General features: G+C 49.3%; 1 protein-coding gene across 2 annotated transcripts in view; it reads right to left on the reverse strand.

The window, feature by feature from the left end:
* VAC14 (VAC14 component of PIKFYVE complex) overlaps nt 1-23,370 on the reverse strand; it is a 209,289-nt gene that overhangs the window by 71,018 nt on the left and 114,901 nt on the right. For both annotated transcript variants that reach the window (XM_068260029.1, XM_068260028.1), the window contains exons 11-12: nt 12,190-12,334; nt 6,913-6,978 (exon numbers count right to left, since the gene is read on the reverse strand). In XM_068260029.1, the coding sequence (XP_068116130.1) occupies nt 6,913-6,978; nt 12,190-12,334 (211 nt within the window). The remainder of the gene's footprint in view (nt 1-6,912; nt 6,979-12,189; nt 12,335-23,370) is intronic.

A 23,370-nucleotide genomic window follows, 5' to 3' on the forward strand; every position in this document is an offset into this window, starting at 1 on the left:
GTTTGGAGTCTGGCTGTGAGGTGGACTGGTGTTTGGAGTCTGGCTGTGAGGTGGACTGGTGTTTGGAGTCTGGCTGTGAGGTGGACTGGTGTTTGGAGTCTGGCTGTGAGGTGGACTGGTGTTTGGAGTCTGGCTGTGAGGTGAACTGGTGTATGGAGTCTGGCTGTGAGAGGGACTGTTGTTTGGAGTCTGGCTGTGAGGTGGACTGGTGTATGGAGTCTGGCTGTGAGGTGGACTGGTGTTTGGAGTCTGGCTGTGAGGTGGACTGGTGTTTGGAGTCTGGCTGTGAGGTGGACTGGTGTTTGGAGTCTGGCTGTGAGGTGGACTGGTGTTTGGAGTCTGGCTGTGAGGTGGACTGGTGTTTGGAGTCTGGCTGTGAGGTGAACTGGTGTATGGAGTCTGGCTGTGAGGTGGACTGGTGTTTGGAGTCTGGCTGTGAGAGGGACTGTTGTTTGGAGTCTGGCTGTGAGGTGGACTGGTGTATGGAGTCTGGCTGTGAGGTGGACTGGTGTTTGGAGTCTGGCTGTGAGAGGGACTGTTTGGAGTCTGGTTGTGAGGTGGACTGGTGTATGGAGTCTGGCTGTGAGGTGGACTGGTGTTTGGAGTCTGGCTGTGAGGGGGACTGGTGTTTGGAGTCTGGCTGTGAGAGGGACTGTTTGGAATCTGGTTGTGAGGTGGACTGGTGTTTGGAGTCTGGCTGTGAGAGGGACTGTTGTTTGGAGTCTGGCTGTGAGGTGGACTGGTGTATGGAGTCTGGCTATGAGGTGGACTGGTGTTTGGAGTCTGGCTGTGAGAGGGACTGTTTGGAGTCTGGTTGTGAGGTGGACTGGTGTATGGAGTCTGGCTGTGAGGTGGACTGGTGTTTGGAGTCTGGCTGTGAGGTGGACCGGTGTTTGGAGTCTGGCTGTGAGGTGGACTGGTGTTTGGAGTCTGGTTGTGAGGTGGACTGGTGTTTGGAGTCTGGTTGTGAGGTGGACTGGTGTTTGGAGTCTGGCTGTGAGGTGGACTGGTGTTTGGAGTCTGGCTGTGAGAGGGACTGTTGTTTGGAGTCTGGCTGTGAGGTGGACTGGTGTATGGAGTCTGGCTGTGAGGTGGACTGGTGTTTGGAGTCTGGCTGTGAGAGGGACTGTTTGGAGTCTGGTTGTGAGGTGGACTGGTGTATGGAGTCTGGCTGTGAGGTGGACCGGTGTTTGGAGTCAGGTTGTGAGGGGGACTGGTGTTTGGAGTCTGGCTGTGAGGTGGACTGGTGTATGGAGTCTGGCTGTGAGGTGGACTGGTGTATGGAGTCTGGCTGTGAGGTGGACTGGTGTTTGGAGTCTGGCTGTGAGAGGGACTGTTTGGAGTCTGGTTGTGAGGTGGACTGTTGTATGGAGTCTGGCTGTGAGGGGGACTGGTGTTTGGAGTCTGGCTGTGAGAGGGACTGTTTGGAGTCTGGTTGTGAGGTGGACTGGTGTTTGGAGTCTGGTTGTGAGGTGGACTGGTGTATGGAGTCTGGTTGTGAGGTGGACTGGTGTATGGAGTCTGGTTGTGAGGGGGACTGGTGTTTGGAGTCTGGTTGTGAGGTGGACTGGTGTTTGGTGACTGGTTGTGAGGGGGACTGGTGTATGGAGTCTGGCTGTGAGGTGGACTGGTGTTTGGTGACTGGTTGTGAGGGGGACTGGTGTTTGGAGTCTGGCTGTGAGGTGGACTGGTGTTTGGAGTCTGGCTGTGAGGTGGACTGGTGTTTGGAGTCTGGTTGTGAGGTGGACTGGTGTTTGGAGTCTGGCTGTGAGGTGGACTGGTGTTTGGAGTCTGGCTGTGAGGTGGACTGGTGTTTGGAGTCTGGCTGTGAGGTGGACTGGTGTTTGGAGTCTGGTTGTGAGGTGGACTGGTGTATGGAGTCTGGCTGTGAGGGGGACTGGTGTTTGGAGTCTGGCTGTGAGAGGGACTGTTTGGAGTCTGGTTGTGAGGTGGACTGGTGTTTGGAGTCTGGTTGTGAGGTGGACTGGTGTATGGAGTCTGGTTGTGAGGTGGACTGGTGTATGGAGTCTGGTTGTGAGGTGGACTGGTGTTTGGTGACTGGTTGTGAGAGGGACTGTTTGGAGTCTGGTTGTGAGGTGGACTGGTGTTTGGAGTCTGGTTGTGAGGGGGACTGGTGTTTGGAGTCTGGTTGTGAGGTGGACTGGTGTTTGGTGACTGGTTGTGAGGGGGACTGGTGTATGGAGTCTGGCTGTGAGGTGGACTGGTGTATGGAGTCTGGGTGTGAGGTGGACTGGTGTATGGAGTCTGGGTGTGAGGGGGACTGGTCAATATACAGCAATATATATAGCTAAAAGAAGTATTTACGATGTTGAAAACTAGGATAGTATAAAAGTGGGTATCCTGAATAAATGACTGCATTCTACTATATGTCACTACAGGGCCTCTTTAATGACATGACAATTGTGTAAAGCCCCAAGCGGCTCTGATACACATTCACAGACATTGTTTGGTTATTGGAATCCGTTGGCGCGCGCTGCAGCTGGGAGAGGGGAGAGCGAGGTTAGTGTGATTCCTGCTCTGGCCAGACTTCCTCAGAGAGGACAATAGACTGAGCAGAAGAAAGCTGGAGGCTTCCCTCTCACAGGTGAGAACATTCCAGCAGAGCTGAGCGCTGCACGGATTGCCGCTGGGCACCTCGAGGGAAGCTGAGCTCTGATTGGCTGCTGGGGGGGGGGGGATCGGTCATGCTGTAGATGCAGCGCTCATCTGTGAGACCTCCCGGTGCAGAAACGGTTAATGCGCTTCTTTTAGAACGGCCAGAGGCAGATGACGGGACGTGAAAGGCGGCAGAAGAATGGCTGGTCATTAGTATTCAGGATGCAGCTTCCCGCCTGGCGAAATGCTCTGCAGAACAGCCACTGCCTCCTGTCACCATGGAAACAAGTGCTGCAATCCCGCAGCTCCATCCACTGGAGGGTGGGGGTAGGGGGGGCTTCTCTGGCTACATTAACTCTTTCCCCACCATGTTTACTAACAGCCAGCTGTTACTATCCTGACAGTGCAACTGGCAGACTGAACCATTATCTGCCGAGGGGGGGGGGGGGGGGGGGGGGGGGGCGCTGATCCATACAGAGATAGAACCTCCCTAAAGAAAGCACATCTGTGTTACACCCCGCAGCTGTATGACTCCTATCCCAGCAGCACCGGCGCAGACTTAACCATTATCTGCTGAGGGGGGGGGGGGGGGGGGGGACACTGATCCATATAGAGATAGAACCCCAGCTGTATGACTCCTATCCCATTTATATAAAGTGGAAGAAAAAGTAAGAGTCCTTTTCACTTCTGGTATTTGTCAATCATTAAAATGCTTCTCAAATAAATAAGTAAAATCAAAAACAAAGGTTTTCCTGGAAAGATGCATGACAGTGAAATGACAGAGAAAAGATTACAAGGTAATGGAAAATGATGGGGAGGGGGGATGGACGCCCCTAGAGGCGCTCTGCTTCAGCATCAGTGGTCCTGCAGCTGTTGGGAGAGACCCTCAGGTATACGGGAATCCTATACACAGACACAGAACATTAATATTGTGCTTTTCTCCTGGCGGACTCAATACACCAGAGCTGCAGCCACTAGGGGGCGCTCCACCAGGGTAATTCAGGAGTCTTGCCCAAATACTCCTTGTCGGTTTTAATGTATTGCCTTGAACCAGAATTCTTGTCAAAGGCTCAAATCCCAGATGAATAGCTCACACAAAGTGTAATCCTCACCCACATGAGGCAGCCTTAGGCCCCTTTCACACTTAATCAGTTAGTAAGTTAGAACGCGTTCTTTTTCCATAGCAGTGCATTGGGAAGAAGATTTCAGTGAAAACGTGTGTAAAAGGTGGCATAGGAAAACATGGGCATTACTTTGCAAATCAGTTTTCTTTCAGTTATAACTGAGAGCAACTGATGAAGTGTAGAAGGGCCCTTAGCAGGGTGCGGAGGGGGGCTATTGCAAGGGAGCACAGTCATGCCCAATACACAGGCATCAGCAAGGGGGCAATAAGGGCATAGAAGGGTATTTACTGCGGATCTCAATACAATCTACTTTGTGATGCACAAGCTGTTTTGTACTTTATTTTTAATTACAGCGTGAGGTCTCCTGCACACTACATGCCATTCCCAATGTTTTTATACGATATACGAACCGATTTTTGATTCAGATTAAAAAACGTAGCAGCATGCAGTGCTTTTTTTTATTAATCGGAATCAAAAGTCGGATCATATAAAACAAATGGGAATGGCATGTAGTGTGCAAGAGGCCTGAGTGACGTTATTTTCAGCATCCGCCATGGGTTCTCTTTACAGGAGGTGTGAGACTTATGGAAGCTGCCATATTATTTATGTCACTCACCTGAGACCAGCATGCAGCTAATCTTGTCAGATCTATAGACCTCTGATCTGCATGCTTGTTCAGGGTTTATCGCTATTAGAGGCAGAGGATCAGCAGGACAGCCAGGCAATGGGCATTATTTAAAAGGTAATAAACATGTCAGCTTCCATATCCCGCTTATCGCATCTGACTTTGTAAAGGATGGGCTTTAGCATTAGGAGACCATCGAGAGTCACAGGAAAATAGGAGAAAATAAGAGACGCCTTTTGCCACCGTACTCGATTGGTCTCAAATTGGTTTAAGGAACATCAATCAGCGATGAATCTACTTCCACGGCCAGCTCAGTCCCCTGACCTCAATGTTACTGAGCATTTGTGGGACAAAGTCGGAATATCACTTCAAAGCTTGGAGATGCCACCATCCAATCGGACCCAACTTAGAGCTGCCCAGGGGCGTAGCAATAGGGGGTGCAGCGGTAGCGACCGCATCGGGGCCCTTGGGCCAGAGGGGCCCCGAAGGGCCCTCCCTCAACTACAGTATTAGCTCTCTATTGGTCCTGTGCTCATAATAATCACTTCTTTAGATAATTTGAATAGTGGTAATCATTAACAAACTGTTTCCCATCCCCTTCTTGCTCCTCTGACACTGTAGTTGCCATTGGCAGGTTTTGGTGCGCCGTATCAATTGCTATGTATAGAGTGCTTGGGGGGGGGCCCATTGTAAAACTTGCATCGGGGCCCACAGCTCCTTAGCTACGCCACTGGAGCTGCCATTATGTCAGCAGGGCCAACTTTCCTCAGCAACGCTATCAGCATCCTAATGAGTCCCTGCCAAGAGGAAGATCGGCTGTGATCAGAGCTAAAGGTGGACCAAATCGTTATTAGTGGGTGTCTTTAATTTTTTGACCGCTCATTGTATTTTTTAATACATATGATACATTTACAGTAACTAAAGGGAATCCAAGGTGGAGATATTTAAAAAAACACAACATGCTGCCTGATCTGTGGGGCTGGCCGGATCAGGTAGCCGCCATTTCTGCCGCTCCTGCGGCCTGCAATCCATCACTTCCTGTGACCTTTGTGACCTCTGGGGTCAGGATACCGGAAGCGCTGCTCTGTGGGTCTCAGGGGGGCGGGGAGCAGCTGGGGGAGGGGCGTCAGGAAGGCCCCCGATTGGGCGTTTTGCAGGAGATCTTCTCCTGCTAGGGTAGCCCCTACCCCTCGAGATTGGCGACAATCTGATTGTCGGCAATTTGGGGGTGACGGTGCGGTGTGGAGGGAAGGAGGGCAGAGAGCAGTGCATACGGGACACAGAGGCACGTCATCATGGACCAGGGAACATGTCCCGGTGTCCCATCTGCCCCTCCCCCGTGCCGCCTCGGGTTCACTTAAAGAGAACCTGTACTGAGTAAAATTATTTAAAATAAACACTTTACATTTCAGAAAAAGTTTAGTCTGACAGCCAAACAACCTGTATTTTGTGAAGAGAAATAAAGATGGCAACACCCATATCTCTCAGAGCAACCACTGAGCACCTGCAGGAAATGTGAGGAAAAGACCGAGATACACATTCTAGGTGCTCATTAGCGGTACAATATTTCCCTCACACGCAATCATTCAATTAGATTTGTGGGATTGTACATAATCGGAAGGCAATTATTGATTGCTCCCATACATGGGTCAATTAGGGCTCTTTCTTCAGATACGTTTGTAAAATTCAACATTGTAATCGACAAAATTCTGTATTACTATCGACCGTAGAATTGTTTTATATTGATTTTCTTTACAATTCGATCATAAAAATCTGATCGAATGATCGCATCTGAGTAAAATATTGTACCTTTAATGGGCACCTTAACTAGGAACTATAGTGCAAATAATGTAATGAATAAAATACAATATTCATTAAAAAAAACTGTCACTTTTTGCCCACTGTAAAACCTTTCCTCTCCCTGATTTACATTCTGACATTTATCACATGACCTCTTTAGTGCTCCCAGGTGATCTCTGCGAATGTTCGTTTTCTGAGAGGGTGACACTGCTTGTTTGGCTGTTGGAAACAGCTGTTATTTCCCACAATGCAATGAGGTTCACAGACAGGAAACTGTCAGGGCCATGGTCATGACATCACACAGTGGGAGGGGTTTCACCACAATATCAGCCACACAGACCCCCTGATTATGTATCTGAGAAAAGGTAATATTTCTTGTAGGTTATCAGCTACTGATTGGGATGAGGTCAAATCTTGGTTGGGCCTCCTTCACATTATCAGAGATGGCTGTGTGATCAGAACGCACCGCGTAGGACTGCACTCCACCTGTGTTTGCATGCGTCGCGTAGTCACTGCAGTGAATGGGACAGCCATGTGTTTGGTGAACGCATGCAGTGTGATCAGCAGACCGTGCAGCCTAAACACGTCTGATGTCATGCGTGTGTCTGCCTCCTGCACACGTTGCCGAAATACGGACAGCAAGGCGGGCAATGTGAACGAGATTTCCCACTAAATTCTGGAATTCTGAATTAAAATCTGCCACGGTTTCCATCATTCAGAGAAAAGCAGACAGACTGGAGTCCTCACCTCATCGGATTCGTCAGAGAGAGTCTTCAGCAGGATGGGGAACAGGCTGTCCGTGTGACGAAACATCTGCAACAAGAAAGATCATCAGCGTCACTGGGGTACCACGTATACACTGCAGACTGTCAGCGTCGTCACTGGGGTACCACGTATACACTGCAGACTGTCAGCAGCGTCACTGGGGTACCACGTATACACTGCAGACTGTCAGCAGCGTCACTGGTGTACCACGTATACAGTGCAGACTGTCAGCAGCGTCACTGGTGTACCAGGTATACACTGCAGACTGTCAGCAGCATCACTGGGGTACCACGTATACACTGCAGACTGTCACCAGCATCACTGGGGTACCACGTATACACTGCAGACTGTCAGCAGCGTCACTAGTGTACCATGTATACACTGCAGACTGTCAGCAGCATCACTGGGGTACCACGTATACACTGCAGACTGTCACCAGCATCACTGGGGTACCAGGTATACACTGCAGACTGTCAGCAGCGTCACTGGTGTACCACGTATACACTGCAGACTGTCAGCAGCATCACTGGGGTACCACGTATACACTGCAGACTGTCAGCAGCGTCACTGGTGTACCATGTATACACTGCAGACTGTCAGCAGCATCACTGGGGTACCACGTATACACTGCAGACTGTCAGCAGCATCACTGGGGTACCACGTATACACTGCAGACTGTCAGCAGCGTCACTGGTGTACCACGTATACACTGCAGACTGTCAGCAGCGTCACTGGTGTACCACGTATACACTGCAGACTGTCAGCAGCATCACTGGGGTACCACGTATACACTGCAGACTGTCAGCAGCGTCACTGGTGTACCATGTATACACTGCAGACTGTCAGCAGCATCACTGGGGTACCACGTATACACTGCAGACTGTCAGCAGCGTCACTGGTGTACCATGTATACACTGCAGACTGTCAGCAGCGTCACTTCAGTACCACGTATACACTGCAGACTGTCAGCAGCGTCACTGGTGTACCACGTATACACTGCAGACTGTCAGCAGCGTCACTGGTGTACCATGTATACACTGCAGACTGTCAGCAGCGTCACTGGTGTACCACGTATACACTACAGACTGTCAGCAGTGTCACTGGTGTACCACGTATACACTACAGACTGTCAGCAGCATCACTGGGGTACCACGTATACACTGCAGACTGTCAGCAGCATCACTGGGGTACCACGTATACACTGCAGACTGTCACCAGCATCACTGGGGTACCAGGTATACACTGCAGACTGTCAGCAGCGTCACTGGTGTACCACGTATACACTGCAGACTGTCAGCAGCATCACTGGGGTACCACGTATACACTGCAGACTGTCAGCAGCGTCACTGGTGTACCATGTATACACTGCAGACTGTCAGCAGCGTCACTGGTGTACCACGTATACACTACAGACTGTCAGCAGTGTCACTGGTGTACCATGTATACACTGCAGACTGTCAGCAGCATCACTGGGGTACCACGTATACACTGCAGACTGTCACCAGCATCACTGGGGTACCAGGTATACACTGCAGACTGTCAGCAGCGTCACTGGTGTACCACGTATACACTGCAGACTGTCAGCAGCATCACTGGGGTACCACGTATACACTGCAGACTGTCAGCAGCGTCACTGGTGTACCATGTATACACTGCAGACTGTCAGCAGCATCACTGGGGTACCACGTATACACTGCAGACTGTCAGCAGCATCACTGGGGTACCACGTATACACTGCAGACTGTCAGCAGCGTCACTGGTGTACCACGTATACACTGCAGACTGTCAGCAGCGTCACTGGTGTACCACGTATACACTGCAGACTGTCAGCAGCATCACTGGGGTACCACGTATACACTGCAGACTGTCAGCAGCGTCACTGGTGTACCATGTATACACTGCAGACTGTCAGCAGCATCACTGGGGTACCACGTATACACTGCAGACTGTCAGCAGCGTCACTGGTGTACCATGTATACACTGCAGACTGTCAGCAGCGTCACTTCAGTACCACGTATACACTGCAGACTGTCAGCAGCGTCACTGGTGTACCACGTATACACTGCAGACTGTCAGCAGCGTCACTGGTGTACCATGTATACACTGCAGACTGTCAGCAGCATCACTGGGGTACCATGTATACAGTGCAGACTGTCAGCAGCATCACTGGGGTACCACGTATACACTGCAGACTGTCAGCAGCGTCACTGGTGTACCACGTATACACTGCAGACTCTTAGCAGCATCACTGGGGTACCACGTATACACTGCAGACTGTCAGCAGCATCACTGGGGTACCACGTATACACTGCAGACTGTCAGCAGCATCACTGGGGTACCACGTATACACTGCAGACTGTCAGCAGCGTCACTGGGGTACCACGTATACACTGCAGACTGTCAGCAGCATCACTGGTGTACCACGTATACACTGCAGACTGTCAGCTTTCATCGCAGGGGATTTACATCCAAAACCGGGGAACGGTGTAGGAATTACAACAGTCTGCATATGTGCCTCCCACTTGTTAAAGAGGAGCCGTCAGCCATACTATCACAAAAAAAACACACATATATAAGTAGATACTTGCACTACTTACATAACACATGTATTGCACTGTCCACATTTTGATTTTAGGGATTTTTCTACAGTACAAAAAAAAATCCTTCTTAGCATTTCCCATTTTAAGTGTGGCTGTTTTGAAGCCAACCTGATGTCATTTCCTCCCTTACTCTCCTCTGCCTGATTGTGTATGCATTGCTCGCCCTCCACTATAGAAAGTGCATTGTTTCAGCCTGAGAAATATTGGCAAATCAGAGAGGAACAGAGGTGTGGGAGGGGAAACAGGAGGGAAAGAGGCTTCAGCCAATCAGGCTGCATTAGTTAAGTCTGAGGGGAAGTACAGAAGCAAAAAAGGACAACCCAGCATGCCCTGCAACTTCCTTTTTGCAGCAATGTACCAAATAAGAGTCAGGGGAAATGGGGAATAATATTAACAAGAAAAGTAATAGAGATTTTAACTTTTGGATTGCCTGGTTAGCATCCTTATTACTTGTTTACCAGATAAAAATAAAGAATTGATTTTTGATTTTATGCCCGACAGTTACTCTTTAAGGGACAGTCTGCAATTAAAGCACATCGTGTTTGTTCTATTTCAAATCCATTGTGGTTGTGTATAGAGCCAAACATGTTAAAATGATGTGTTGATGTCTCAATATTTATGGACCTGACTGTAGGTTGCTTCCATAATAAGTTAGAGATCGCACCAGACTGCCAGAAAGTGCCATCACTCTAACGGTGTATCTCCTGACTAAGCCTCTTGAGGCGAAACATGTTGGATAGTTGGTAGGGGTGAATTCGTGTGTTTTACCTTAATCATTTAGGGAGTTATCAAAAGGTTTCTAGTCACAGAAAGTAGTGTGTGCCTACTCCACTCAGTGATACAGGAGAGTCTCACTCTGGGGCTGCAATTTTTCAGGCCCATGATATTTAAGTGAAAGACCTGAACACATAGGGCTTGATTCACAAAGCCGTGCTAACTTACTTAGCACCTTTGGGCGGATAAGCAGGGTGCTAAGTAAGTTAGCACAGTTTTGCCAATAACATCGTGCGCAAAGTCCCGGGCGCAAAACTTTGCAGGCGCACACCGCAGTGCGCGCAAAACGTTGCACGGCGATGAGACTTTAACGTCGCATCTGATGCACCTATAGGGTGGTGTATAACTGCTCAGCCAGCTACAGCCTTCCATGGGGGTTATAAGACTAGCAGGGAAGTTCTAGGTAAGAGCTGGACTCAGGTGCTGTATAACTGCTCATCCAGCCTTCCATGGTGGTTATAAGACTAGCAGGGGAGTTCTAGGTAAGAGCAGAGCAGGACTCAGGTGCTGTATAACTGCTCAGCCAGCCTTCCATGGTGGTTATAAGACTAGCAGGGGAGTTCTAGGTAAGAGCAGAGCAATATGGACTCAGGTCCTGTATAACTGCTCAGCCAGCCTTCCATGGGGGTTATAAGACTAGCAGGGAGTTCTAGGTAAGAGCAGAGCAGGACTCAGGTGCTGTATAACTGCTCAGCCAGCCTTCCATGGTGGTTATAAGACTAGCAGGGGAGTTCTAGGTAAGAGCAGAGCAATATGGACTCAGGTGCTGTATAACTGCTCAGCCAGCCTTCCATGGTGGTTATAAGACTAGCAGGGAAGTTCTAGGTAAGAGCAGAGCAATATGGACTCAGGTCCTGTATAACTGCTCAGCCAGCCTTCCATGGTGGTTATAAGACTAGCAAGGAAGTTCTAGGTAGGAGCAGAGCAATATGGACTCAGGTGCTGTATAACTGCTCAGCCAGCCTTCCATGGTGGTTATAAGACTAGCAGGGAAGTTCTAGGTAAGAGCAGAGCAGGACTCAGGTGCTGTATAACTGCTCAGCCAGCCTTCCATGGTGGTTATAAGACTAGCAGGGAAGTTCTAGGTAAGAGCAGAGCAGGACTCAGGTGCTGTATAACTGCTCAGCCAGCCTTCCATGGTGGTTATAAGACCAGCAGGGGAGTTCTAGGTAAGAGCAGAGCAATATGGACTCAGGTCCTGTATAACTGCTCAGCCAGCCTTCCATGGGGGTTATAAGACTAGCAGGGAAGTTCTAGGTAAGAGCAGAGCAGGACTCAGGTCCTGTATAACTGCTCAGCCAGCCTTCCATGGTGGTTATAAGACTAGCAGGGAAGTTCTAGGTAAGAGCAGAGCAGGACTCAGGTCCTGTATAACTGCTCAGCCAGCCTTCCATGGTGGTTATAAGACTAGCAGGGGAGTTCTAGGTAGGAGCAGAGCAATATGGACTCAGGTGCTGTATAACTGCTCAGCCAGCCTTCCATGGTGGTTATAAGACTAGCAGGGAAGTTCTAGGTAAGAGCAGAGCAGGACTCAGGTCCTGTATAACTGCTCAGCCAGCCTTCCATGGTGGTTATCAGACTAGCAGGGGAGTTCTAGGTAAGAGCAGAGCAGGACTCAGGTGCTGTATAACTGCTCAGCCAGCTACAGCCTTCCATGGGGGTTATAAGACTAGCAGGGAAGTTCTAGGTAAGAGCAGAGCAGGACTCAGGTGCTGTATAACTGCTCAGCCAGCCTTCCATGGGGGTTATAAGACTAGCAGGGGAGTTCTAGGTAAGAGCAGAGCAGGACTCAGGTCCTGTATAACTGCTCAGCCAGCCTTCCATGGTGGTTATAATACCAGCAGGGAAGTTCTAGGTAGGAGCAGACAGCACCAGCAGTACTCACCTTCCGCGGGGTCTTGATATAGAGGTGATAGAGCCATTTCAGCACGCAGATCCGGGTCATCATTCCTGTGCTGGATTCATGGAGGTACCGGTCCAATACCTGCACAATGCCATCCAGATTCAGGGTGACCACATTCACAGGAGAGCTGCAACAAGACAACAATAGGCGGATTACAGCAGGGAATGTGCACAGGACAAGTACAGAGATTGTGGATACAGCGACATTGGCCTCTTGTCATACGAGGTCTTCTGCCCTTCACTGAGGAACCGGGGGGGGGGGGAACCGTGCATGTGCCAGTGGGGTAACCACGAATCATGGGGCCCCCTCTGCAGAACTTTAACGGGGCCCCTTTAATGGTCACACCCTCCCCTTGCCTCCCCCCGGTGTCCCTCCACGGCCTGGGAGCCCATCTCACAGGGGTCATGTAACAAGTATGGCCATCCTGATCGTCACACCCATAACAAGTGTAGCCAGAAAACACCTGATGGGAGGAAGGGGAGGGTTAGTAACTGGGGCCCCCCACAGCTCTGGGCCCCTCTGCAACCACAGGAGCTGCTTCCCTCTAGTTACGCCCCTGGTATATGTACAACACTGAAAGATGGAGCAAGTGGAAGAAGGTGACCGGCTCACCCAACCCTCCCCAGCCCCGTGTATGAAACAGAAGCGGTGAAATGTGGGCGTCTGGGAATAGCCAATAGAAGAACATCTGTACATTACAGTGGTACTTCTCATTCATAAAATACTGGTAAGGCTTACTGATCTTTTACTACAGAAAAACCACCGCAACCCACACATGCCTGACCTCAATCCCCCCCCATAAGGCTAACCTTATTTCTGGGTACCTGGAGTCGATTATTTCATACACTGAGGAGTCGGATGATTTTTGTACCAATTCAACAGCCCCGGTAACTGTTAAGGTGGCCACACACACACACACCATACAATTTTTTAAATATCTGTTCAATTTAAGAATTGCAATACATTTTTCTGACTGACTGTAACATTTCAAAAATATGACCAATGCACCACACACCTATGTTCAATGTTGCCCCCAATTATGATAAAAATGATTGGAAAATAAGAGAAAATTGCTAGGGTGTGTATATTAATAAATTGACAATCCAACAAACACCATACAATCTTTAGTAGGAATTGAAGAGAAATATCTGGCATTCCGGATCGATTTAAATCGAAAAAAAGGGAAATCCGATCAGATTTTTCAGTCGAATGAAAAAATAGCTTTCGATTTTTTCGAGAGATACGATCGTTTTTATCTAATTACTGTAAAATCGGATCATTTTATTGTAACGTGTGTGGCCACCTTTAGACTAAGGAGTCGGAGTGGAAGCAATTTTGGGTACCTGTAGTCAGATGATATTTGTACCGAGTATTCTACTATATGTTGCTCCAGTGCCTCTAATCGCAGTCTTAGTGGTTCCGGGGTCTCTGGGTCTTTACCGTGTCCCCGTAACAGATTACCGGAGCATAGGATGAAGGTCTATCACCTACAGAAGCAGTGACCACCCTACTGAGGTACCGGGGACAGTATTACGGATGCTACATACACAGACTTCTGCAGAACTTCCACAAGTCCCGGCCTAGAATAACCGCATTGTGTGCCGGGAACCAGTGGGATGAAGATCTATCACCTACAGAAGCAGTGACCACCCTACTGAGGTACCGGGGACAGTATTACGGATGCTACATACACAGACCTCTGCAGAACTTCCACAAGTCCCAGCCTATAATAACCACATTGTGTGCCGGGAACCAGTGGGATGAAGATCTATCACCTACAGAAGCAGGGATCACCCTACTGAGGTACCGGGGACAGTATTACAGATGCTACATACACAGACTTCTGCAGAACTTCCACAAGTCCCAGCCTAGAATAACCGCATTGTGTGCCGGGAACCAGTGGGATGAAGGTCTATCACCTACAGAAGCAGGGATCACCCTACTGAGGTACCGGGGACAGTATTACGGATGCTACATACACAGACTTCTGCAGAACTTCCACAAGTCCCGGCCTATAATAACCGCATTGTGTGCCGGGAACCAGTGGGATGAAGGTCTATCACCTACAGAAGCAGTGACCACCCTACTGAGGTACCGGGGACAGTATTACGGATGCTACATACACAGACTTCTGCAGAACTTCCACAAGTCCCGGCCTAGAATAACCGCATTGTGTGCCGGGAACCAGTGGGATGAAGATCTATCACCTACAGAAGCAGGGATCACCCTACTGAGGTACCGGGGACAGTATTACGGATGCTACATACACAGACCTCTGCAGAACTTCCACAAGTCCCAGCCTATAATAACCACATTGTGTGCCGGGAACCAGTGGGATGAAGATCTATCACCTACAGAAGCAGTGACCACCCTACTGAGGTACCGGGGACAGTATTACAGATGCTACATACACAGACTTCTGCAGAACTTCCACAAGTCCCAGCCTAGAATAACCGCATTGTGTGCCGGGAACCAGTGGGATGAAGGTCTATCACCTACAGAAGCAGGGATCACCCTACTGAGGTACCGGGGACAGTATTACAGATGCTACATACACAGACTTCAGCAGAACTTCCACAAGTCCCGGCCTAGAATAACCGCATTGTGTGCCGGGAACCAGTGGGATGAAGGTCTATCACCTACAGAAGCAGTGACCACCCTACTGAGGTACCGGGGACAGTATTACAGATGCTACATACACAGACTTCTGCAGAACTTCCACAAGTCCCAGCCTAGAATAACCGCATTGTGTGCCGGGAACCAGTGGGATGAAGGTCTATCACCTACAGAAGCAGGGATCACCCTACTGAGGTACCGGGGACAGTATTACGGATGCTACATACACAGACTTCTGCAGAACTTCCACAAGTCCCGGCCTATAATAACCGCATTGTGTGCCGGGAACCAGTGGGATGAAGATCTATCACCTACAGAAGCAGTGACCACCCTACTGAGGTACCGGGGACAGTATTACGGACGCTACATACACAGACTTCTGCAGAACTTCCACAAGTCCCGGCCTAGAATAACCGCATTGTGTGCCGGGAACCAGTGGGATGAAGATCTATCACCTACAGAAGCAGTGACCACCCTACTGAGGTACCGGGGACAGTATTACGGATGCTACATACACAGACTTCTGCAGAACTTCCACAAGTCCCAGCCTAGAATAACCGCATTGTGTGCCGGGAACCAGTGGGATGAAGGTCTATCACCTACAGAAGCAGGGATCACCCTACTGAGGTACCGGGGACAGTATTACGGATGCTACATACACAGACTTCTGCAGAACTTCCACAAGTCCCGGCCTATAATAACCGCATTGTGTGCCGGGAACCAGTGGGATGAAGGTCTATCACCTACAGAAGCAGTGACCACCCTACTGAGGTACCGGGGACAGTATTACGGATGCTACATACACAGACTTCTGCAGAACTTCCACAAGTCCCGGCCTAGAATAACCGCATTGTGTGCCGGGAACCAGTGGGATGAAGATCTATCACCTACAGAAGCAGGGATCACCCTACTGAGGTACCGGGGACAGTATTACGGATGCTACATACACAGACCTCTGCAGAACTTCCACAAGTCCCAGCCTATAATAACCACATTGTGTGCCGGGAACCAGTGGGATGAAGATCTATCACCTACAGAAGCAGTGACCACCCTACTGAGGTACCGGGGACAGTATTACAGATGCTACATACACAGACTTCTGCAGAACTTCCACAAGTCCCAGCCTAGAATAACCGCATTGTGTGCCGGGAACCAGTGGGATGAAGGTCTATCACCTACAGAAGCAGGGATCACCCTACTGAGGTACCGGGGACAGTATTACGGATGCTACATACACAGACTTCTGCAGAACTTCCACAAGTCCCAGCCTATAATAACCGCATTGTGTGCCGGGAACCAGTGGGATGAAGGTCTATCACCTACAGAAGCAGTGACCACCCTACTGAGGTACCGGGGACAGTATTACAGATGCTACATACACAGACTTCTGCAGAACTTCCACAAGTCCCGGCCTATAATAACCGCATTGTGTGCCGGGAACCAGTGGGATGAAGATCTATCACCTACAGAAGCAGTGACCACCCTACTGAGGTACCGGGGACAGTATTACGGACGCTACATACACAGACTTCTGCAGAACTTCCACAAGTCCCGGCCTAGAATAACCGCATTGTGTGCCGGGAACCAGTGGGATGAAGATCTATCACCTACAGAAGCAGTGACCACCCTACTGAGGTACCGGGGACAGTATTATGGATGCTACATACACAGACTTCTGCAGAACTTCCACAAGTCCCAGCCTAGAATAACCGCATTGTGTGCCGGGAACCAGTGGGATGAAGGTCTATCACCTACAGAAGCAGGGATCACCCTACTGAGGTACCGGGGACAGTATTACGGATGCTACATACACAGACTTCTGCAGAACTTCCACAAGTCCCAGCCTAGAATAACCGCATTGTGTGCCGGGAACCAGTGGGATGAAGGTCTATCACCTACAGAAGCAGGGATCACCCTACTGAGGTACCGGGGACAGTATTACGGATGCTACATACACAGACTTCTGCAGAACTTCCACAAGTCCCGGCCTAGAATAACCGCATTGTGTGCCGGGAACCAGTGGGATGAAGATCTATCACCTACAGAAACAGTGATCACCCTACTGAGGTACCGGGGACAGTATTACGGATGCTACATACACAGACTTCTGCAGAACTTCCACAAGTCCCGGCCTATAATAACCGCATTGTGTGCTGGGAACCAGTGGGATGAAGGTCTATCACCTACAGAAGCAGGGATCACCCTACTGAGGTACCGGGGACAGTATTACGGATGCTACATACACAGACTTCTGCAGAACTTCCACAAGTCCCGGCCTAGAATAACCGCATTGTGTGCCGGGAACCAGTGGGATGAAGGTCTATCACCTACAGAAGCAGGGATCACCCTACTGAGGTACCGGGGACAGTATTACGGATGCTACATACACAGACCTCTGCAGAACTTCCACAAGTCCCGGCCTAGAATAACCGCATTGTGTGCCGGGAACCAGTGGGATGAAGATCTATCACCTACAGAAGCAGTGACCACCCTACTGAGGTACCGGGGACAGTATTACAGATGCTACATACACAGACTTCTGCAGAACTTCCACAAGTCCCGGCCTAGAATAACCGCATTGTGTGCCGGGAACCAGTGGGATGAAGATCTATCACCTACAGAAGCAGTGACCACCCTACTGAGGTACCGGGGACAGTATTACGGATGCTACATACACAGACTTCTGCAGAACTTCCACAAGTCCCGGCCTAGAATAACCGCATTGTGTGCCGGGAACCAGTGGGATGAAGATCTATCACCTACAGAAGCAGTGACCACCCTACTGAGGTACCGGGGACAGTATTACGGATGCTACATACACAGACTTCTGCAGAACTTCCACAAGTCCCGGCCTAGAATAACCGCATTGTGTGCGGGGAACCAGTGGGATGAAGATCTATCACCTACAGAAGCAGTGACCACCCTACTGAGGTACCGGGGACAGTATTACGGATGCTACATACACAGACCTCTGCAGAACTTCCACAAGTCCCGGCCTAGAATAACCGCATTGTGTGCCGGGAACCAGTTACCACACAGTCTATTATTACAATCCCAACAAGCTGCTGACAGATGTCACCGTCTTGTTTGTCACCAGACACAAGATCTCCGCTCCAGCGATTGCACGACACGAACAATAAGACCGCTAGAATGACATGAGGTAACAACATTCATGGAAAACGCTGTAACCAAACTAAAGGTGGCCACTGACGGTCCAATTTCTAGCGAAAAATCGTTAGAGCGATCAGGAATTCTGATCGGATTGGTTGTAAATCTCCGTTGATGGGCAAAATCAATTATGAACGATTACAAAAACAGTCTTCCGATTGGATTTTCGTCTAACCAAAATTTGGATACAAGCGTATATAATGACTATTTTTCTGCAATTTATAAAGACGCATAAAAAAAGCGTTTCCACAGTGAAAAATCGTGTGCAGAAGACAAACTGATTGCAGTATGACAAAAAAAAGACAAAACGGCCACAATTTGGCAAGAGCGTGCCCGGCCTTCAATATGATAGAACAGGAGGAGATCCAGTATTACCAACACGTTATCCACAGCACTACAGCAGAATGTCACCCAGGAATCATACTGGTTCCTTCTGCAAATCTGATTTACACTTTTAAAGAGAACCTGTCAGGATTCTCAGCATTTTTAAATGGGCTTTGCTGCTTTAAAGCAAACGTGAAGTGAAAGTAAACGTATGATGTCATGATTGTATGTGTAGTACAGCTAAGAAATAGAAAATCTGTAGCAAAGAAGAGAGTCTCGCATTGTTTTCCCATACAGGAAGAGTTCAGAAACCATCTATGCTAAAGTGCTTCCATCCAACTTAGGTGAAAGATGGTCTAGTTTTCTGAAGCTCTTATCTAAGCCTTTCTTTGGGCTAGTGCACACCGAAATCGCTATTGCAATCAGCAGCGCTCAGCGATATGCAACAGAGATTTTGTGAAGTGACTTTCAGAGCGTTTTGGATGAATGAATAAGAGTTTTTGCAATTTCATTGAAGCTGAATCGTTCCACAAAATGCAGCACGTTTGTGATTGTAGACAAATTACTGCTGTGGGAACACCCTCATAGGGTTTCAGCAGCCAAGTGCTTATCAAAGCGCTGCTGATCTGAAAACTGCTTAGAAGAGCTCTTGGTGTACACCAGCCCTCTCTCGGTTTCATGGTTGTTTATTGTTTCACTGCAGGGAAATGCAAAGGGTCATTCGCTGTGCTCTGTTTTATAGTTTAAAATACAGAGTTTGGTTTGTAAACTGCAAATATAACAGAATGATGTAAAAGTGTGTAAGTAGTGTGTGTGTAAGTGTGTGTGAGTCCTTGTAAGTTAAGGCAGGTATTACATAGCCCTTGCAAACATCTTGGTGTTACAGACCCCACCCCTTAGGGATCAGACTCACTAGAAAACGCAATTCGCTATCGCAATCACTGAGCACTTTGGTTAGCAATTTTTGCTGCGCTTTTCAGAGCGATTTTTGGCATTTTTGAAGTGATTTTGAATTTATTGCAGGTGTTTTGTACAGTGATTGTACAGTGATTGTACAGTGATTGTACAGAAGGGTAACGTGTGGATGAGATCACGCTGCCTGATAATGGCGAAGCGGTTCATGTATACTATAGGATGGTCTAGAATATGCTAATAATCTCCCCCTGCATCACCTGACCTTCACCTACCTCTCCGATATGCCGGACACTGACCGACTACAACGCATTTCAGCTCTTTCTTTCATGTCTAAACCTAACCGAAAGCATGAAAATGCTAGCTAAAAAAAGCCATTTTATTAATGACATTATTTTCACTACAGTTCCTCTTCAAAGGACACCTGTAGTGAGAGTGATACCGAGGCTGCCATATTTATTTCCTGTTAAACAATACCAGTTACCTGGCAATCCTGCTGATCTATTTGGCTGCAGCAGTGTCTGAATCACACACCAGAAACAAGCATGCAGCTAATCCTGTCAGATCTGACAATAATGTCAGAAACACCTGATCTGCTGCATGCTTGTTCAGGGGCTATGGCTGAAAGTATTAGAGGCAGAGGATCAGCAAGACAGCCAGACAACTGGTATTGCTTAAAAGGAAATAAATATGGCAGCCTCCATATACCTCTTACTTCAGTTGTCCTTTAAGTTCTGGCAGATTGGCATAACTGATCTTGCAGAAGATTACAAAGAAAATAGTCTGAGATTTTAGTTGTGCATGGGTGCTGTCAGAGGCTGGCTGGGCAGAAGGGGAGGCTGGCACCAGGGAGTGTTCCTGGCCTATAAGCGGGCCAAGTGATAGAGCAATACATCCGCTTTTCCCATCAGGGTAACGGATGGGATAAAGACTTCTGCAGCTTCAAATACGACTCTTTTCTTTGAACCCGAACCTGAATTGCATTCCAGCAGCTGTGGAGTTAACATGTCTAATTAATCTCACTTCTTATCCAGAAGAGAGGAGTAGCAGCAGCATTTAATCAGCGTGTTGTCATGCTAAGCCTGGCATTGTTGTGCAGATGAGCGGAATCTTCTAGGCATGGCCAATCTGTGGGGGGGGGGGGGGTCACATGACCCATCACTGGAAGGGGACAATTCCCTGAAGACCCATTCACTGCCACTCACAGGAGATTTATACTGTGACAGCAAAAGCCTGGAATTCATTCACTGGCCTCCTGATTGTGTTGGATGGAAGCCTCTCATTCCACAACACTGCCCAGCCTCTTCATACACTGGCCTCCTGATTGTACTGCATGGAGGCCTCTCATTCCACATCACTGCCCAGCCTCTTCATACACTGGCCTCCTGATTGTACTGCATGGAGGCCTCTCATTCCACATCACTGCCCAGCCTGGTCATACACTGGCCTCCTGATTGTACTGCATGGAGGCCTCTCATTCCACAACACTGCCCAGCCTCTTCATACACTGGCCTCCTGATTGTGCTGCATGGAGGCCTCATTCCACAACACTGCCCAGCCTGGTCATACACTGGCCTCCTGATTGTGTTGGATGGAAGCCTCTCATTCCACAACACTGCCCAGCCTGGTCATACACTGGCCTCCTGATTGTGTTGGATGGAGGCCTCTCATTCCACAACACTGCCCAGCCTCTTCATACACTGGCCTCCTGATTGTACTGCATGGAGGCCTCTCATTCTACATCACTGCCCAGCCTGGTCATACACTGGCCTCCTGATTGTGCTGCATGGAGGCCTCTCATTCCACAACACTGCCCAGCCTCTTCATACACTGGCCTCCTGATTGTGCTGCATGGAGGCCTCTCATTCCACATCACTGCCCAGCCTCTTCATACACTGGCCTCCTGATTGTACTGCATGGAGGCCTCTCATTCCACATCACTGCCCAGCCTCTTCATACACTGGCCTCCTGATTGTACTGCATGGAGGCCTCTCATTCCACATCACTGCCCAGCCTGGTCATACACTGGCCTCCTGATTGTGCTACATGGAGGCCTCTCATTCCACATCACTGCCCAGCCTCTTCATACACTGGCCTCCTGATTGTACTGCATGGAGGCCTCTCATTCCACATCACTGCCCAGCCTCTTCATACACTGGCCTCCTGATTGTACTGCATGGAGGCCTCTCATTCCACATCACTGTCCAGCCTCTTCATACACTGGCCTCCTGATTGTGCTGCATGGAGGCCTCTCATTCCACATCACTGCCCAGCCTGGTCATACACTGGCCTCCTGATTGTGCTGCATGGAGGCCTCTCATTCCACAACACTGCCCAGCCTGGTCATACACTGGCCTCCTGATTGTGCTGCATGGAGGCCTCTCATTCCACATCACTGCCCAGCCTGGTCATACACTGGCCTCCTGATTGTGCTGCATGGAGGCCTCATTCCACATCACTGCCCAGCCTGGTCATACACTGGCCTCCTGATTGTGCTGCATGGAGGCCTCTCATTCCACATCACTGCCCAGCCTGGTCATACACTGGCCTCCTGATTGTGCTGCATGGAGACCTCTCATTCCACATCACTGTCCAGCCTGGTCATACACTGGCCTCCTGATTGTGCTGCATGGAGGCCTCTCATTCCACATCACTGCCCAGCCTGGTCATACACTGGCCTCCTGATTGTGCTGCATGGAGGCCTCTCATTCCACATCACTGTCCAGCCTGGTCATACACTGGCCTCCTGATTGTGCTGCATGGAGGCCTCTCATTCCACAACACTGCCCAGCCTGGTCATACACTGGCCTCCTGATTGTACTGCATGGAGGCCTCTAATTCCACAACACTGCCCAGCCTGGTCATACACTGGCCTCCTGATTGTACTGCATGGAGGCCTCTCATTCCACATCACTGCCCAGCCTCTTCATACACTGGCCTCCTGATTGTGCTGCATGGAGGCCTCCTATTCCACAACACTGCCCAGCCTCTTCATACACTGGCCTCCTGATTGTGCTGCATGGAGGCCTCTCATTCCACAACACTGCCCAGCCTGGTCATACACTGGCCTCCTGATTGTGCTGCATGGAGGCCTCTCACTCCACAACACTGCCCAGCCTGGTCATACACTGGCCTCCTGATTGTGCTGCACGGAGGCCTCATTCCACAACACTGCCCAGCCTAGTCATACACTGGCCTCCTGATTGTGCTGCATGGAGGCCTCTCATTCCACAACACTGCCCAGCCTCTTCATACACTGGCCTCCTGATTGTGCTGCATGGAGGCCTCTCATTCCACAACACTGCCCAGCCTGGTCATACACTGGCCTCCTGATTGTGCTGCATGGAGGCCTCTCATTCCACAACACTGCCCAGCCTGGTCATACACTGGCCTCCTGATTGTACTGCATGGAGGCCTCTAATTCCACAACACTGCCCAGCCTGGTCATACACTGGCCTCCTGATTGTACTGCATGGAGGCCTCTCATTCCACAACACTGTCCAGACTGGTCATACACTGGCCTCCTGATTGTGCTGCATGGAGGCCTCTCATTCCACAACACTGTACAGCCTCTTAATACACTGGCCTCCTGATTGTGCTGCATGGAGGCCTCTCATTCCACAACACTGCCCAGCCTGGTCATACACTGGCCTCCTGATTGTGCTGCATGGAGGCCTCTCATTCCACAACACTGCCCAGCCTCTTAATACACTGGCCTCCTGATTGTGCTGCATGGAGGCCTCTCATTCCACAACACTGCCCAGCCTCTTAATACACAAGCTTTCAATCATTTCTATGGCTAGTCAGTTTAGCCAAATTAAAGAGAAACTGTGATGAAAATAATCAACAAACGGACTTATTTGTACAATCTTCATTTCTACATGATTTAGTGTTTGCCCCTCTGTAAAGTCTTCCATCACCTGGACTTACATTCTGAAATGAATCACTGTCAGCTGCAGCTCTGCGGAATGTTTACGGATAGCTCTGAAGACAGTAGAGAATATACCTGGAGGGGTGTTACAGGTATCCTTTATATTCGAAGTAAATTCCAATGACGTAAATAATACGAATGACAGGCAGATTGAAATCACATGCAGATATTACAGAATAACAACGTTATGTATATAAAAGGTGCGAACACAC

The sequence above is a fragment of the Hyperolius riggenbachi genome, chromosome 11, assembly GCF_040937935.1.
Source record: "Hyperolius riggenbachi isolate aHypRig1 chromosome 11, aHypRig1.pri, whole genome shotgun sequence".
Taxonomy (NCBI): domain Eukaryota; kingdom Metazoa; phylum Chordata; class Amphibia; order Anura; family Hyperoliidae; genus Hyperolius; species Hyperolius riggenbachi.